The 18,945-nt window shown below is 40.8% G+C and overlaps 1 protein-coding gene across 1 annotated transcript; it reads left to right on the top strand.

Annotated features, from left to right (window-relative positions):
• Positions 1 to 3,391: 3,391 nt before the first annotated feature.
• LOC308377362 (LHFPL tetraspan subfamily member 4 protein-like) lies at positions 3,392 to 18,288 on the top strand (the record flags this gene model as incomplete). The annotated part of the gene is made up of 4 exons (XM_080853982.1): positions 3,392 to 3,797; positions 16,396 to 16,632; positions 17,559 to 17,575; positions 18,238 to 18,288. The coding sequence occupies 4 exons, from the start codon at positions 3,392 to 3,394 to the stop codon at positions 18,286 to 18,288; spliced, it is 711 nt and encodes a 236-aa protein (XP_080710108.1).
• Between the last annotated feature and the right edge of the window lie 657 nt (positions 18,289 to 18,945).

Below are 18,945 nucleotides of genomic sequence, written 5' to 3'. Positions count from 1 at the left end.
AAAGATGAGGGGCGGATGATACTTGCAGCCAGGGAATCCCCAATGTACTCCTCCATAGCCAGACGTTCAGGGGGAGATAAGGAGTAAAGCCAACCTCCAGTTGGCCCTGTTCCTGGAAGCAGGTCGACAGAGCAGTCCTAGGGTCGTGAGGTGGCAGAGAGGTGGCTCTGGATTTGATAAGGGGTTCAAAGAGGTTCTGGAAAAAAATCAACTTAAAGGCACCCAGTGCAACTTTCGAGGCTTAAAAATAAACATTCAATTTCTAGTCTTTTTTACACGTAGTAAGTTTCAAGACCTCCATACCATTACATATCGTAAACAACAACAATCGCCGCAATTTTTTCCCCAGGATTCCAGTCAATGTAAAAATGGCCTCTCCCCACCGGCGATTGTTGTTGTTTCAGATTTTCTAGTCTCAAGCCTATAAACTTGCACTGGGTGCCTTTAATATACAGTCAATGGCCACCTTAATGCGTGGCGAAAGCCTAATTGGCAAAAACTCCAATTTCAATCTACCAAGCAAGAAGGTCTGATCAATGGTTTTGATAGCCTGACGATGTCATACTCATAATTCTAGTCAGAATATGAATCTGAGTCTTCTCCATTGAGCTGTGATTATGGGGCGTGTTTCAACGAATCAGGAAAGAAAATGCCTCTTCGCTCAATTGGACCTAGAACTAATCAGAGCAACGTAGTATGACCATCTGATACATTCAACTTTTACCGGATCCCGTAGGAAGGACGGCAAAAACATCTTTACGATCTACAAATGCCTTGATTGCGTTTCTTTGTTCCTCTTTCAAAGTTAAGGGGCTGTCGAGTTCTTCTAAAACCGACTCAATGGCAGAATCTACACATATTAGCTCTGAGCGCACACATTTGAACTGAGCGCTCTTTGGTGACGTGGTTGATTACGTTACTGTTCATCATATGTCGATCATCGTATAAAGCCCGCCCTGGCACTTTGATTGGCTGTACTGTTTTCTACCAGGAAAAATTTCTCCCCAACGGTCAAAGAGCCAGACCGAACTTCCCGTCCAAATTTTTTTGTGGGCGGAATTTGGGCTGGTATCCAGGCTATGGTTTTGATAGTCTTAACAATGAATTCAACCTGCTCTCGATCACTCAATGTGGAATTGTACTGTCAGCCTGAACACCTCACTGGTTCCTCTACAATAGAAAAAGAGACACCTCACCATCAATATAAAAACTCTTTTCCACTAGTTTTGCCTTACTGATAGATGCACTTCTACATTTGCAAGGTTTCAGATTGTCATTCAACTTGGCTAACAGCTGACGGGTTGTTGAAAGCGTTGTCATAATGTCCATATATTAAGCTTGGATGGGAGGTGTCCGGGTGCCATCCTGCCATGCTCTCACCACCACCAACAACCCATTTAGATGCCCATAAGATTTCAATTGCCTCCATTGCCATGGTGAAAGCCAACGGTGAAATGGTACATCAAGCTATGACAAATGTTGCCAGAATATGGTGTATTGACTTGTGTTGAAGCACAACTAAATATCCTCAAAATATGCGTTGACTTACGCTGAGATCTTCTCAGGGACCTGAAAGTAACTGGATGCCTTCAAAAGCAGACTATGGGGCCCCCTTTCGAAAGCCAGAAATACCACACTGAAGTCTTAGCCTTCTGCCCTTGCTGACTAGCTAAAACTAGCTAAACATGGGAAACAATTTCCACATTGGGCAACTATGTCACATTTGCAGAAATGTAAGTATAGTTCAGTATACATTAATCTGAGGAGTTATGACCTGCGGTGTTTCCGAGGAGTATGTCAACCATGCATCGGCTTTTAAGTACTAAAAAGCTGGCACTGTGCCGGGTTAGATTTATGGACCTGAGTGGTTGAGAGACATCTAGTTATGTTGACACAGCATGAAGAAAGTCACCATTTCTAATATACACATATACACATATTTATGTGAAACCATAAATATGGAAAAGATGGAGAGTGGTATATTTCCACTATGGATACCGTAAATTCTTAAAGAAACTGCAAGCTGTTTTTTTCTGAAAAGATGATGGACAAAAATACCTGCATATCTCTCCCAGTATTCATTTCATTCACTTTGTGGATAGCAATTCTTCTCCATAACTCCCTTATTTATGAAATACAGGCCACATGCTGTTGCTGGTGTAGTTTAAATAACAACCCTGCCAAGCACCATGACCCAGTGCACTTTTTAATGTAAGACTATTACTCCAGAGAGTACGACACTTTCCTGAGCATTATTTCCGGCTGAATTAATGATGTTGTTTCAGGTGAAGTTAATTCAGAGAAATGGTTGAATGACACTGTGGCAGCAGATGCGCCCAGACGCCTGGAGACTGGGAGTTGTAATGCTCGTGTAACCTAAATATCTCCATAGTCTGTCTGTAATCACTTACAGTAAAGAATAGAAGAAGACATTATTTTCATTTTCTTATACCTTTCGTTTACGTGTCTTATATTATTTGGTTGAGATAATTGAATTTACATAATTGCATTGTAACCATCGGGAATCGTCATCATCTAGTCTTAGCGATCATCATCCTGTGTGTGTGTGTGTGTGTGGGTGTGAGTGTGTGTGTGGGTGTGAGTGTGTGTGTGTGTGTGTATGAGAGAGAGAGAGAGAGGGAGAGAGAGAGAGAGAGAGAGAGAGAGAGAGAGAGCAAGAGAGGGAGGGAGGGAGACTTCAAACCACAATAATGGAGTCACTGAAGTCGATCGCTCGACAGGAGCCTGTACGCTTATGACACGCTCAAAACACATACGACGGACAAGCATAAAAAACATCACAGGCTTCCCATTGACAAATTGGAAATATCTCAAAACTGATGTGTGAACTGCGGCTCAGATTGCTATTTGCGAATGGGGGACACAGCTCTCAAATAGGGCAGCACAACGGCACGTCTCGGTATTCTTTTGGATGAAAGGTAAAATACTAAATAGACAAAGCTAATTATAGAAAGGGACGTGGAAAATATATATGTGTTCGTTTGTTAGCTACCTGATATATCTTTGTTGACTAACGTTTTGCAAAGCTAGTCCTTTATCATCTGTAGTGGCAAATTAGCGTGTGTTTTTACGCATCGACGTGATATCAATATCCGACCACATCTTTTCCATTCGTATTTCAGTGGGTATTAAATGATTGAAGCTGATAGACAGATAGGTATACTCACTTTATGGAGAATATATGTAGTCTAGTGGTAGTAGTAATAGCAATAATAGTGGCACCAACATCCAACAATTTGCTATTTAATGCATTGATTTCCAAATCATCACTTGAAGACAGAAAGCCATTTAAAGTACACAAAGGAGAACCTGACAAGAAAAAATAGGAAAATACGGGCGAGTCTGTGTAGGACTATCGGAAAACAGGAAAATGCTGCCTTCGCAAGAAGCGTCTAAGCTCTACCATGAGAATTACATGAGGAATTCCAGAACAATCGGGCTTTTATGGGCGATATTTACAATATGCTTAGCTATCATCAACGTGATCGTCTTCTCTCAACCCTTCTGGATTGGCGACAGCTTGAGCACGCCACAAGCAGGCCACTTCGGCTTATTTCATTACTGTATTGGGCCCGGCGCTCCGAGCAAGGAGATGAACTGTCAGGGCAGTATCTCGGACTTCAGCGCCATCCCCTCCACCGCCTTCAAAGCGGCGTCTTTCTTCGTGCTGCTGTCCATGGTTCTCATCCTCAGCTGCATCGCCTGCATGGCGCTCTTCTTCTTCTGCAATATCGCCACTGTCTACAAGACGTGTGCTTGGATGCAGCTCCTCTGTGGTGAGTAAATGAAAACCATGGTGGCATTGCATGTTCACGCTGTTCACGTTACATGAGACAGCCGATGAAGCAAGCAAACTGTGTTGTATTGATCCCTCTTGATAATGGATTTTGGCCATGTTTGTTGTGTCAAGGCTTTCAGTTTGAATGATCATGCAGGTGTATTAATGTATGGGTAGTGAAAAGCAACCAGCACGCCATGTGTTACATGTCACTGCTACACAATACGTTGGTACCAAGCAAAATATGGGCAGCCTTTGGTGAAAATTCAATGATTTGCTATTAGCCTGTGGTATTATCAGTTATAAAAATAAATGGTTTAGTAGACTGCAATTTGGACCCTTCAGAAATTATACATGCATTTGTGAAGCAATTAAGTGTTTCCACTGTCTTCCATCTTGCATAAAACTGTTCAAACTTTAAGTGTAGAATGGTGTTCTTTAGTAATAATAAAAGCTTGGGAAGTTGAACATACTGCATGCTGACATCCTCCTGCATGCAAACAGAGATTTATTCATTCAGTAAATGCTCTGGCTATATTCCTACTAACGATAATGATGACAGTGATGATGACAATGGTGTTGACAATAATGATCAGCAAAATCAGATCAGAAGAATGCATGATCACCATAGTAACATCATCTGTACAAAATCCACTGCTGTCTGGCTATCAAATAAGACCATTGAATGTCATCCAAGGATGTGATGGTCCTTTCATTCGCTTTAACATCTTAAAGGATTTAGATATTTGTGGTGTTTTTGACATTCCAGAGACGGCATGAGTAGTTTGACTACTTTATGCTACATGCTAACTGTTTCAGCTGCATGTTTTCACTTCTTCAGAGCAATATTAACATGGAAAGGAAGCACACTGTGAAAATGCATCACACTGTCACACACACAAGCCCATTAAACAATATGTTGAGTCTCATAATGGATTTTACCTAGTGGTGGGGAACATCCTGTTAACAGCATATGAAAAGACTTACAGTGGGGAGGTTGCACACCTTTTGCTGTCTAGCTGGAGGAGTTACGCTTTGAAAATGAAGACCAAAAACTCAAGCTTATTAAAATAAACAGAGATCAGCACATCCCAAAGCTAAAAATAAATTGAATTTATATTCAAATTTGATTTTCAGTCCAGTTCACACTTGCCATTAGATAATAGTATAAGGAATATAAATAGAATAGAATAGAATACAAATAATAGCTAAAGAAAAGCCTCCCAGTGGTGGTTTACCCTCATGAGAATAAACACAATTTATTGCATTTTTTTTAATTTAGTTTCTTTAGTTGGTTAGTTAGTAATCCATTATTGTTGATAGTTGTATCATTCAAATTACCCATTAAATCCGAATACACACATTGGTAACATACTTGTATTATCTTTAGTTTTTAATGGATTCTCCATTTGGTGCTTCAATCATATTGACAATTATCTTTTTTGTAACAAATACATACTATTTAAAGGCTGAACGATGTCTCACATTAACACCTTAATATATTCTTATACTTGGATCTCTGCTCCTTGATCTCAGATGTACAGCAATCATACTGTGCTTGTGTTGAGCATAAAGCATAATGCAGATATGTAAGGGAAGTTGTTAGCATTTTAACAGCAGTTAGCATCTTTAAAAGCACTTTTATAATACCTGGCAAACCATTCATCTCTTAAACACTTTTACAATGTTCTAAGTATCAGTTTAGGGAGTCAAATCTCAAACACTTTGTGGTATTTTGTATGGTCCTCTAGCTGCACAGTGTGCTTTCATAAGAAAAGCGTAGTCAGAAGGCAAATGTATGTGTGTAGTGTATAGCACTAGGTCCCTTCCACTGCACAGTTAGTAAACCCCATGCAGAGATGAACTGATTTAGTTGTCTTGGCCCAAAAATGGGAGAGCCACGGTATCAGTAAATTCTTTAAAAAACGAATTTGAGACTAATGATTGGCTGATCTAGATTTAAAACCCAAAGAGAATCAGCCAGTTTACTGTATGCTTATGCATGCTTAGGCATGTGAACTAAACTTGCACTGTATACATATATCCATTGTCAGATTTTTTTGCCCGTAAAATGAAAACAAACAAATGCCCATCATCATCATCATCCATTCAGCTGCAATAGCATATCCATGCACCACCCAAGAGAGGAGACAGGGGGGCCTGGCCAATAAGAGATGACGCTCCTGAATTTGGGCCTGGTCCTCTCGGTCTACCCGGAGATGATGGTTTAATCAGCTGTCATGGGCAGTGCCGATGCAGAGCCACGTGCCAGGCAACAGCGGGACTGGGGCGGAGGACAAAGAGGGCCAGATGCTCCTCTCCATATCCAAAGCACTCAGTGCTGGCAGAGTTGGATGGGTTTGAACCCCCACCCCCCTCCCTCCCTAGCCCCTCAAAGCCATACATGCTTTCACAGTCTGAAAAAAGCATGCTTTTGCCCTGCATTCCAAATTCTCACCCCAGCGTGCCTGCCTGCTCTCAGGGGAATCCCTGGAGCTTCTGGAGCCCTCCGATTGACCTGAGGGGGTGAGGCCACGAAATTTGTCAGCTTCAATGAGCGTTGGATCCCAACCTGGATTTCTGCTAGCAGGCGATCACTTACGCAACATATGTGTGAAATGAATCCAACGTAAGGGAGACAAACAGCTAGAATAGCGGCTGGAAAGGTTGTTGTTGGAGTGTTGATTCTAAACATACTGAACTCTCACAGAAGAAAGATTGTGAGGAAGAATTCCCTTAACCTTAAGTCGGTGTGCATAGTAAACACTGTGTCTTGGGACTTGGGGTAACTCCTTATACTCATCCGCTGGTTGTAAGGTTTTGTTGAAGGCATTTTGGTGCACTCTAGAGCATGTAGACACTAGCCCTAAAGAAAATGTTTTACCTGCCCTAGTGGTAAATATACAATTACATAGGAGTGTCTGGAGGAATACTTTCATTTTCAAACTAAACCAATGGGGTTTAAAATTGTATTTTATGTAGCTCTGTTTGGATAAACTTTGAACTCTACTCAAAGAATGAAGCTTGAGTGCCAGACATTATCACGGCTGAGGCTAAGTATTAATTCACCTCCATTTGACTGTCTATAGTGTGTGGCTAAGTGCCAAGTATTGATTTTTGTGTAGCTTGACTGCTATCAAGGCCAATAGCATCATGCTTCATATCAGTTGTCAAATTTGTGTGAGAGCACTGGGAGTTAAGACACACAGATCACTCTGTACAGCACCACAGGCGTGACTACACGGATCTAGCTCAGAACAACAGAGATGAGAATAGTGATAATGTGTGAGACTGCAGATAAAGACGTTGTGTACTTGTGCAAATTATGTGCCGCACACACGGTGCTGGGAAGCTGTGTGTATTTTCTTTGTTTCTAGACTGAGAGCTTTTATGCACTCTCCGGTATGCACTGTTCGCTCTTCCATGCCACGGCACTCACGTCACCCAAATGGAGGATTCAGCATAATATTTTACAGCAGAATGTTCAAGGAAGTGGGTCCATTAAACCCCTCGCCATTTTATTGTATGCCCTGTGGATCACATCTAAATCATCTGTGCATGATTCCATCTCTTACTTTCCCTCGAAAGAAAACTACAATCGCTAAAAAAAATGCTGCAAGATAAGTCTAAAAGGATATGTTTTAACATGATGGAGAGTGGAAATTTAGCCCACTTCTTCACGACTCACTGGTCAACCCACTCACTACACTTTCTCCTTTAACATGCCCATTTTATCATCTTCTGCTTGTTCCTGACCTCGTTCTGTTTAAATATTGAACAGTGCTTCAATGGACACACTTGCTTAAAAGGAAGTCGGGGCAGAACCCATACACTTTTGCTTGTTCGAGTTTTTTTTTTTTTTAGTTTTTTTTAGGTCTAAGAAAATCCAATCTGATAACAGGGCTCACACAAATGCAACAATAAACAGTCAAACTGAAAATTATGTATTTTAGTTGTTTGGCTTTATGTTGCATAGTGTCAGTGCAACTACAGCGTGTTGAATTTCCCCACTGACTATGACATGCTGTGATATCATCCAGGTAAGCACAATAAGCACGCTATTTTTAATCTCTAGGATTTAGCAGGCTGCATAAAAAGGAAAATATCGATTGATGGCCTGTTACAAATGATAAAAGAGCCTGTTATCAGTGGATCAATACCATTTTAGTGTTCTGTTACAGGATGCCTAATGCATATGCTACATATACAGTAATAATATTCACTCCAGGTCTGGCCAATATGGGCACGTGGAAGGAAATGTCCTATGCAGCATTTGGCTGTAGATATTTTCTCTCTTTTTACCATGCCCTCCCTTCTATGCAGTGCTCAATGCAAAATGGGCTTATTCAATGGCGGAGGAAGCCTGCAGTCAAACATGTTTATAGCATGCTTATTTTTTTTACCACCGTCCTTCTCTGGGCTGGCAATTTTCTGTAATTGCTGTCGGAGGATGGGTACAGGGTTATTGCCTGGCCTGAATGAATCTATTATTTTTAATTAAATTAGTAAGATATATTGATGAGATTGTTCACTGGTCATTACTTCATATCAATTTCAGTTGCAGCATATCATTACATGTCATAAAAAAAGGTCACAAATGCTGTTTTTGTACATAGTGGTCAATATAAACATATGTTCATAGCTATCGCAATAAATAGATGTGTTTGTTCATACCCATTGCATATGTGTGTGGGGGGTTGCGGGGGGCATTCATGCATGTGTGTGCGTGCGTGCGCACATGCCCGTGTGTGTGTGTCGGTAATCTTCTGAAACGGGGTGCTGCAGTATGCTCCGTCTATAAATAGGCAGGAAGGGGAGAGCTAATCTCCAAGGGAATCCCGAGTGGTTCCCTTTCTCTTTCCCAAGATTTCAGCCTGTGTCTTCTCCTAGAGACAGACATGTTTTAATTATCAAGTGTAATAAATAATTCCAAGTCACTAGGGGCCCGGCTAAAAATACCCCTGCAGCTGAATAATGCATCTCAGTGACCCACCTTTGCATCGTCTCCCCCGTGATTTTGGAAGTGAGAACGTGGAAGGAATTTGATTTTCCACCTATTCAATGCAGATTGAATTCTTTGACGCAGATGCTGCTGCTGAAATGCAGTGCAGCACTTGTTCAGTTATCTGTCACAACAAGAATGTGTGTGCGAAGACAGTAATGATAAAGGCTGAAGTACAAAGCTCTGAATACACACACACACACACACACCCCCCTCTCTAATTAGGGTTTCAAATCCATTACAGTATACAACAAATTCTTCTACCAGCAGGATCATATAGAAGTGTACTGAAATAAATCTGGAACAAGAAACACAAATTATAAATGAATTGGTTGTACTTTGAATCAAATACGTTCTGTAGATGAAATAATATGTTGTTTCCCTTGGCCCCTAAACCTTTCAGTTACCTTCAATCTCCAGATTTATATCAAATACATTGTAGGTGGAGCAGCATCCAGAGAACCTTCAATTTTCACAATGTCAAAGTCATGAGGTGTGTCAATGGGGTGAAGGGGGGGAACATGTTGACACTCCTGTCATCAGTGAAGCCCCAGACATTGTGACTGGAGAGGGCAAGGCAAGTTAAGTATTCTAGATCATTCCTGATCTTCCAAGGAAGAGGGAATAAGGCAAGCCTTTCCCAAACGAGCTTTTGGATATAACATTGTCCACATTATCCACTTTAGAAGGATAGGGGATTCCCAGAGGCAATTAGGTCTATGTGATTCTCTTCTATTCTGAAGGACTTTAGGTGTTGGTAGGACTATGAATGCTATTACTTGGGAAAATAACTATAATGAAAACACTTTCAGGAAGTCATATTTACAACTAATGCATCTATGCTGCAAAATTAGTATCATGTTTTTTTTTGTGAAAATACAATATAATATAAAATATATACAAAATATAAAATGTAATATAATTAATATAATATAATACATTCAAACTTTACTGAACCTACATCTAAACCCAGTTCCTTGACCTAGTATGAACAGAAATATCAGTGTGTCCTCTCCCTCTGACCTTGCACTTAGGGGCTACATTTGCTCACAGCACTTCACAGTGATAAAACGTGCCCCTGGGTCTACCATCTAGCCTGTCTAAAGCGGCTCAGGTGTGCAAGGCAGGATTCACTAAAAGAAAAAATCCTTTCAAATTATTTTGTAATGCTGTTAATATTACAGTGTTTAGACTTGGGCGCAAAACTTAATTATGAGGTGACGGACATTTTCTACACCACACAGCACAGATTTTACATGTGTGTTATACCATGGCATCTAACAGTAATCTACAATGTAGTCCTCTCTTCCAGCCTGTCTTTCTTATATACTTAAAACATCTAAACATGGATGTTCTTCCTATGATAGATAGATAGATAGATAGATAGATAGATGGATACTTTATTGATCCCGAGGGAAATTAATCATGTAATGCGTGAGGGAAAATTACATATTTGAACTATTTCATATGAAAGAGTGATTCTAATTCCTCCCTTTAATTTTCTGTAGAGACAGTCAAAATGTGTCTGTGGAGCAGGTGCGTTGCTATAAGGGGGTGCAGCAGGGGCGTTGCTATAGGGGGTGCAGCAGGTGCGGTTGCTATAGGGGGTGCAGCAGGTGCGGTTGCTATAGGGGGTGCAGCAGGGGCGTTGCTATAGGGGCTGCAGCAGGTGCGGTTGCTATAGGGGGTGCTGCAGCAGGTGCGGTTGCTATAGGGGGTGCAGCAGGTGCGTTGCTATAGGGGGTGCAGCAGGTGCGTTGCTATAGGGGGTGCAGCAGGTGCGGTTGCACCTGGGCCCGTTCTAACTACGTTCTGCCACTGATGTGGAGTCACAGTGAAGCAAATTACATTGAAAAAAGGGTAAACCCATGCAAATGGGTAGCACATCTCTGTTGGTGGTTGCCAATCAAATTTCTACAATATGTACAACATGAGCAACATGACATGATGTAGGCCTACTGCATTTCCTCTACACAGAGAATTTCAACTGCCTCTTTGACTCTATACAACACAAACGCTAAGAATACATTCATTGATCCCGTCCATAGTCTGAATTAATTTTCCTGATTGCGTCTAGATGTACATTTCGACACAAGTTTGGTTAGTGCTTGAGAGGCATTATTTTAGAAAACTACCAAGCTAAGTAGCTATAACAGCCAACAGACCTGGCTAACATCACGAACAACACAACTGGCAATGATAAAAGTTATGTGGCCTGTGAAGCGGTCTGTCTTTTCAGAGTATGCATAAAAATGATCTAATTTGAATATCAATTCATTTGAAACTGATTTGCAATATTACCGGAATGCTTTTTAGTTGGAGGACATGTTAGCAGTTGCAGATTTAGTTTGTTATGGTCTCTAGGTCAGTGTCAGTCAACTTAGCGAAGCATTCTAGGGTATGTTTAAACTCCTGCTAGTCTCCTCTTTTAAAAATACACCTCTTAACATTTTGCACAATACTGCAATATCTGTAAATATGTGGATTCACCATAGGCAATAACTTGCAGTGAGCTGCAGCTTGTTTGTCCTACATCACACATAATGAGAGCTAATCACCTTACACATGCCAGTTAAGTACTCTAAAACATTACCAGTGCCCTGAAATATGTCATAGCTGTGTTATCAGGCTAATTATATTGAAAACTTGTCTGTATGTATTAACTTTTTTGAAAATGACATGTAATCTTTTGGGATGTAATACTTAATTATTGTAAAAGCAAGGTTGAACTACTAGGCACTCTATACATTGTCTTGTGGTTGGAACTAGCTAGTTAGCACACCAAAGACTCTCTCGGTAAATCGTACTGAATAAATATAATTTAGAATGATGCTGATGAACAGGGAAATAATCATTCGATTTGTGATGTGTAATTGTAAAATTGAATTGATTACCCCAAAAACACCAATAAAAAGTGTAAAACAGAGAATGCTGATCACTAGGATGACAATGAGATTACATAATGTTAAGCAACAGTAAGGAATTTAGTCTAAAACAAACAACTAAAAACGACAACCGGGTGGCAAACTGGCAATATCGAGCTGCGAAAGCTTTTCAAACATTTTTGTGCAGTGTTTCGACGCAGAACTACGTAGTGCATATTCTGGATAGCTAGTGGGAACACAACGTCTGTTTATCTACTTTATTGATCCCAAAGAAATGTAGCAATCCAGTAGCTTCATGCACAGGGTTGGGGAGAAACTACTTACATGTTTACGAAATTAAATAACAAAATTAATTCATTGCATCTTTTCGCCATCTAGACAGGCTCCATTCATTCTGGCAGTATGCTCTTGAAATTTTAAGCATTGCTGTTGACTGGTTCCTTGAATTTGCACCACCTCTCATCTGCCAATCAAAAAAGTAATCGAAAGTAATCAAATGTAGCCCTGTTAATATGACACACAATTAAATCAAAAAATGAGCCTGTAAAAAAGAAAGTAACCACACTATACGTAAACATAAGACTAAAGACCTTGACTACAAGGTCCTGTACATGTGGAGATTGTTGATGCAGTTAATCAATAATTCCACAGTGCTAAATGGTTGTCCAAAGACAGTAAAGAACGTGACTTGAGGTGTGTAGTAAACACGGCTAATATTGCCAGTGAAATAAACCAAAAACAGAAAGCAGAGCATCAGGGGCCTGTACTCAACTTCCCCTGGCCCCAGTTGGGGATGAGGAAGCTTTATGGCTCTGGGGACACAGGAGCTCCCAAATGTGTGTGCGTTCAGCTGCTCTGTGATGGCAACCTGCCACTGAATGTACTCCCTAGCTTAATTATGGAGGTGCAGTGGGTGAATGACTGCACAGGGTCCATCTCTCTGCCACCATCACCCGAGTCCAGCTCCATGCTGATCACAGAGACAGCTCACCTGACCAGTTTGAACTATCTGTCCTTCACGTGACCACATACCATGATAACTAGTTTGAAGATGATAACTAGAACTACATGACTATTGATAGGTGAAAAATCACCCTAGTTACCTCAGGACTCCGTAGCTGCATGAAAGTATATTAATTAGACAAACAAACAACAACAATTGCAATTGGGCTCCCCTCCCAGCCGAGGCTGACAGTGAAGCCATGATAAACCCATCGCACAAGGTTTATATAGTCAGAAGTTTAGCTTTCAGCAGGGATGATCACGTGGTGGATTTCTCACGTCCGAGGCTCCCTGTCTTGCAAGGATGGCAGTTTTGCACAAGGTCGGAAGAAGCACAGTTCCTTTCTTATCTCCTCTGGTCTAAACATGCTCTTGTTCATATGCAGACTTAGTGGCACCTAATATAAAAAGGGGGTGGGTGGGGGGCACTGTAGCTCACACAGGAGCCTCAACCACATTTGGTCTTGATGCCCATGGAGGACACGGGTTCGAATCCGGCCCGATGTCATTTCTCCAGTTCACTTCCCACTTCTTCGCCCTCTCATTTCCGGTCCCACTCTTCACTTACCTATCAAATAAAGGCATAAAAAAAGCCAAAAACAAATCTTAAAAAAAAAAAAAAAGGGGTGGATGGGGGGGTTAAGCATAGATAGAAGAGTCATGTTTGTGGCCTAACCAGTGTGCTTATTTTGCAACATAGAACTTGGTTCTCTTGGTATGAGTGCTAGATATGCTTATATTGTATGGCTAGTTAGATATGCAATGGAATTTTCTATAGTTTGAATTTCTGTAAAGCCAAGATGTGAAAAATGAAATGGATTGTTGAAGAAGTCGAACAAATGAACAGATGCTGAAAAAGAAAAGAAAATAGCAAAAAGTGGGCCAGTGCTTCTGCTAGCCTCTTCAGCTCTGTCTTTCTTTCTCTCGCTTCCTCACAGACCCTCTCTTTTTTCTTTCTCTAACCTTGTTCCTCTCCCTGCTGCCTTTGAAGTTCCCTTGCAAGTCCACAGATATCTTATGGGAGGGGTATAGAGGAAAAGAGAAATGAAGGAAGAAGAAGAAAAAAAAGACAACAACTTCAAAGCGCTTGCCTCTTGCTTTACTGAAGAGGATATTTTTGGAGCATCGATTTTCAACCTGTGGGCCAGCTGTGGGCCAACAGTGCTGGAGGAGCACATATGCAAGCAGCCTAACAGCTGGGTAGCACCACTGGACAGAGAGGACCGCTCCACTCCACTTTGCACTGTGCCCTGCATTTGCCAAGGGAAGCCCAGTGAGCCTGAATAAAAGGGAGTTCTCCCATAAATGACCCAAGACTCCCAAAAAGTGTCCACGCTTATTTAAATTTAATAATGAAACAAATCAGGAGAGGACGTGTGGCACCCCTGAGAGGGAGTCACTGGAAACCACAGATTCCCCCAGGCTGTGCATGAGTAGCAAACATGTTTGCACCAAGGGAGACAATCTTATGCATAATTCATTAGACTTGTAGGGTAAAATTTGTACAATTTGTAAAGAAGTCCATGGTCAAGTCCCAAATCCCAAATTCACACCTATATAGCTGGCTAGCAGGTCAACTGGTGTTTAACTTCATGTTTTTGTGTTATTAAACCATCCGTCATTGAAAAAAATAAGCATTCATTTATCTAGCAATCCAGAGTGTGATGTACAGACTATGCCGAATACTTTTGTGAAAGTCTCGTGAGAGAGTCTTTCTTGTGCCTATTAATTAAGAGTTTAAGTCCTTGCTTCCTCGTGTGGCTGTAGATCCCATTCTGTGAGGGCCTGCAGGGATAGGACTGACAATGCACATGGAATCTATCGTAACAGGGTTAAATATCGGCATGTGTGTGTTATCGACTACATTCGCGTTGTCATGTTAATCTACTGTATTAAACTTAGCATATCGATTGTTTAGCAGACGGGCGATTTTTAACAAACTGGCCGATAACTGACGTAGCTATGCTACTGTTGCGCGTTGGGCCACCTCATCAGCTGGGTGGCAGACATCCTCAAGTTCCATTCCTTTATGGCAGACAGAACATCATGTAGGGAATAATGGATGACATGGCCTTTTGGTAACAGGAGACCCGATAGAACAGAGCATAATACTGCACAATTCTCAGCAACAATTACTATATGAAAGAGACGATTACTAAATTGGACTCACTAAAAAAGTGGCCACACAGTCAAACTACCTTCTGGCTGTCTGGGGGATGTAGGAACACATGCCCTTGACTCCCAGGGTGGTAGGTTTAAATCCAAAATGTTGAAAAGAACTTTGAATGATTTAGGTAGCATCAAGCTAATTTCAAACATGACCGTGTAAGCAAAAAGAGAATAAACAATAATAACAGCAATAACCTTGATCCATGGCTTGGTTTACTACAAACATGCTGATAGATGGGCACACGGGGCAGAGAACCTCTCTCAGCAATATCCACTGTCATCAGGGGCCCTCTTTGCACCACGCAATTAGCCCAGGATCAGCAGAGAGGACCAAGTACAACTCAGCAGTGTGTGTGTGTGTGTGTGTGTGTGTGTGTGTGTGTTTGTGTTTGTGTGTGTGTGTGTGTGTGTGTGTGTGTGTGTGTGTGTGTGTGTGTGTGTGTTTGTGTGTGTGTGTGTGTGTGTGTGTGTGTGTGTGTGTGTGTCCGGTGTGTGTTTGTATGTGTGTGTGTGTGTGTGTGTTGCAAAGGGTGTGGTGTCAGCAGGTGAGGAAATTCTTAGCAGTGGGAATTATTACAGATCCTACACACCAGATCATACACAATTTTCTATCATACTTCCTTACCCTTTTGAAAGCATCCACACCTGAAAGCATGGAAATGAATACATTAGAGAATCTTCAAATAATCTCATGAATGTTGAAGGGAGTCCTTCTGACGGTATGTAATTGTGACACAGATCTCCCTGTACTAAGGGCCATGTGCTTGGAACCTACAGATCATAACCAAGTGCTTAATGTGTCTATGGAACTCAGTGGATTTAAATAGGGAAATTGCAGTTTCTGAACTTGTAAAGGCAATTATACAAATCCCAGTATGTGCATCTCCCGAATCTGTATTTCGCTCTTTGTATTTCACTATGTGAAAGCTGAATTTAAGGGGTAACCAAACCTTACCAAAACCAAACCAAAATCTGTCAAAAACTTCACCAAAATAACAATCATCACACACATTTTCTCCCTGTACTCGGAAAATGGAGGAAAACGTCACAAATCCGAACAGAGAAATAGCATTCTGCATGAAAATGGTAAACAACAGTAACTCTGCTCTGGGTCCCTTGGTCTCACAGCAGAGTGAAAGTAGCAGAGACTCTGAACTCCCTTGGCACCAGGCCCTGAAATAATAGAGTAATATTCTCAGCCATATAAGCTATATACTATGGAGACATCTGAGGAAGATTTCCGTTGTAATAATCTTGTAAATAAGCTAACAAGACAAGCTCACAAGGGTCACTGTGACATTGTCAAGTAGTAATTATGTGTGATGGCGTCGTTCTGTCTTCTTGTAAAAATTCTTTAGAGGACGGTCAATCAAGTTTATGATGATTAGAATTGGCCATTATACATAGTCTGAAGACCCTTTTTATTTGATTGTGGGTTTATGATTCATAAAGATGAAGGATGATGAAGATGAGGGTCACTTTTGCTTCCAGCTCCAGGCCATTGATTGTCTGTCATCTCCTCTTTTTCTCTCTCCTAGCCGTGTGCTTGGTGTTTGGCTGCATCATCTTCCCTGACGGCTGGGACGCCGAGGTGGTGAGAGACTTGTGTGGGGAGGAGACGGGAAAGTACACCCTGGGGAGATGCTCCATGCGCTGGGCCTACATCCTGGCTATCATTGGGATTCTGGACGCTCTCATCCTCTCTTTCCTGGCCTTTGTGTTAGGAAACCGACAGAGCGACTCCTTCTTTGAGGAAGTCAGAACCGAAAACAAAGGTGAAAAAGAAGATTACTGTCAGAGATGTGTAACATGAGCATGGCATGCAGTAAGATGTCCAACCATGCTCCATAAATATAAAATGTATATATATATATATTATATATGCATATATGACGAATTCTCACGGATGCAATTGCCCCAGGTAGAGTGCACAAGTCAGCTTTATGAAAAGCTCATTTCTTTAGCATGGCTGATGTTCTGTATCTCCTTTGCTAAATATAGTCTGATGCATGACAAGATGTGGCTATACATAGTGTTAACATACATGTCATAAAATTCAAAGGAACATGCTTAGATGACCTTATTCTAATAAGAGACCCTCGTTATCTTTACACATGTGTAAGTCATGTAGGGCGATGATGGTACGCATACAGAGAGAAACAGATAGCCATTTTTGCAAGAAAAATATGCTGCAGCAAACCGCATGTTTGTATAGGCTAGATGTTGTGTTCTAAGCTCACATTGACAGAATCTTTTTTTTTTTTTTTTTTTTATCTCTGGTACATTTTCCAATATTGGGAAAAATGTGAATGTAAAGTGTTCTGAGCATCACTAAACCCAGAGTACATGTTGTGGTGGCTGTAGAATGGAGCAAAAATATATTAATAAATTAACATCACGACTCGACTATAATGAGAGGGTTTCCATGGTTACCAACCGTGGGGATACGTTTTTTTTCTCCTCACTCTAGTCAGCCCCTCTTATTTGAGTTTCTTGCTGAATCCATGACCAGCATTTTGTTACAGACAAGTTGAATAAGCAATGTGACTTTTAAAAAGTGATCATTTGCATTTGTAGTTTGAATAATTCTCATTTGAATACACTGATGTGCAAACTCCCCTCAGCAATCAAAGCAGATTTGTGTATTTACTGCTTCCTCATTCAATTGTAACATTAAATATCCCTTTCTTTTTTTTTACAGACATGCCTGTGTCCAGGGTAAGTTCGGTGTCACTGCATACACAGCTCATTAATGTGATATTTTTGAGGTGCTGTTTGTCAACCCCCAGTTTAACACAAAAGTGTGTCCACTCTGCAGTGCACAGTAGAGATCGGATTTAAAGAATCAAATTTAAATTATTTTAGGGAGTTCCTCTGTTTGAACAGAATCCACTCTCTGTAAGTTCAAATCAGAGGCTGAACAACCAGTATTTTGTCTGTGCTTAGCTAGATGAATAAAAAGGTCTTACATTGGCTAGAGCTATTGCATTCATCCTCCTCATTATAACGTACAGTGGATTTAAACACAATTTGATGTACCAATTACATTAGCAAGAGTCATTAGATACAATTTTAACACGGCTAGGCAAAATTAATACTTCATGTTTAACTCTTAAACTGTGGAGCTAATATTTCTCAGGAGGGGATTCCATCTTCCCTTGGTATAAGGCATTTTTCCTCAAATCCGCCACTGTGCATAAATTCATCTCATCTCACAGAACTTTCCCAATGATTTTTCGACGTCTTTTCTTTTCTGTAATAGATAGATAGATAGATGGATACTTTATTAATCCCGAGGGAAATTCATAAATGACGTTGACTTCGGTTGTTGGTGTTTCCTACATGTATATTCCAGTCTTACGTCGTCTCTTTGTTTGCAGATTGAGGTACAGGAGAGAAGAAATCCTCGGTATACTGGGCAGCGGTTCTGAAGGTGTCCCCAGAGGCAAACACTTCCAAGTCCTCCTAGTGATCCACCTAAAATCCAACATGTGGCTTAATGGGGAGGCTATATGTACCACAATCTGTTTGTACATTGAATTTGTTATATTTTTTAAAAGGATGTCAGTCTTGCGCATTGTAAATGTCATCAAGTTTGAAACTGATTGGATAACTGTATGAACTGTATATATTTATGGAGTATGACTACTCACTGAAACTTTGTAAACTCAAGACCTCTGGGAAAGTATATTCATCCCTAATTCATGTTTCCATGCTTCCAAACTGTGACAAGCACTGATTGCATTCTAATGTCTCTCAAGTTCTCAACACATGTTTATGTTGTGCATATTGAACAAAAAAACATTTTCTACATGTAGACTACTTTTTGTATCTCTTTTGAAATGTCAGATTCCACCATTGGATGAGATTCTGAGGAACTTTTGACAAGAACTGTCCTTTTCATTGAGTGTCGTTTAACTGCCTGCTGGCTTTCAGATGTGAGTTGAGGACTGTTTGACATTGCATGTGCTGTATTATTCATTGTATAGCCTAACTTTAAGCCATATGGCGTCAGGCTAAGTTTAGTTTCATTGTCATTTCTTTTGCCAAATGTCCTTCAAATGAAAGTCCTTTGCAAGGACATTTCA

This window comes from Sprattus sprattus (genome assembly GCF_963457725.1).
Source record: "Sprattus sprattus genome assembly, chromosome: 16".
In the NCBI taxonomy this organism is placed as follows: Eukaryota; Metazoa; Chordata; class Actinopteri; order Clupeiformes; family Clupeidae; genus Sprattus; species Sprattus sprattus.
The sequence above is the reverse complement of the archived record's forward strand: the minus strand, read 5'-3'. Positions and strand labels throughout refer to the sequence as shown.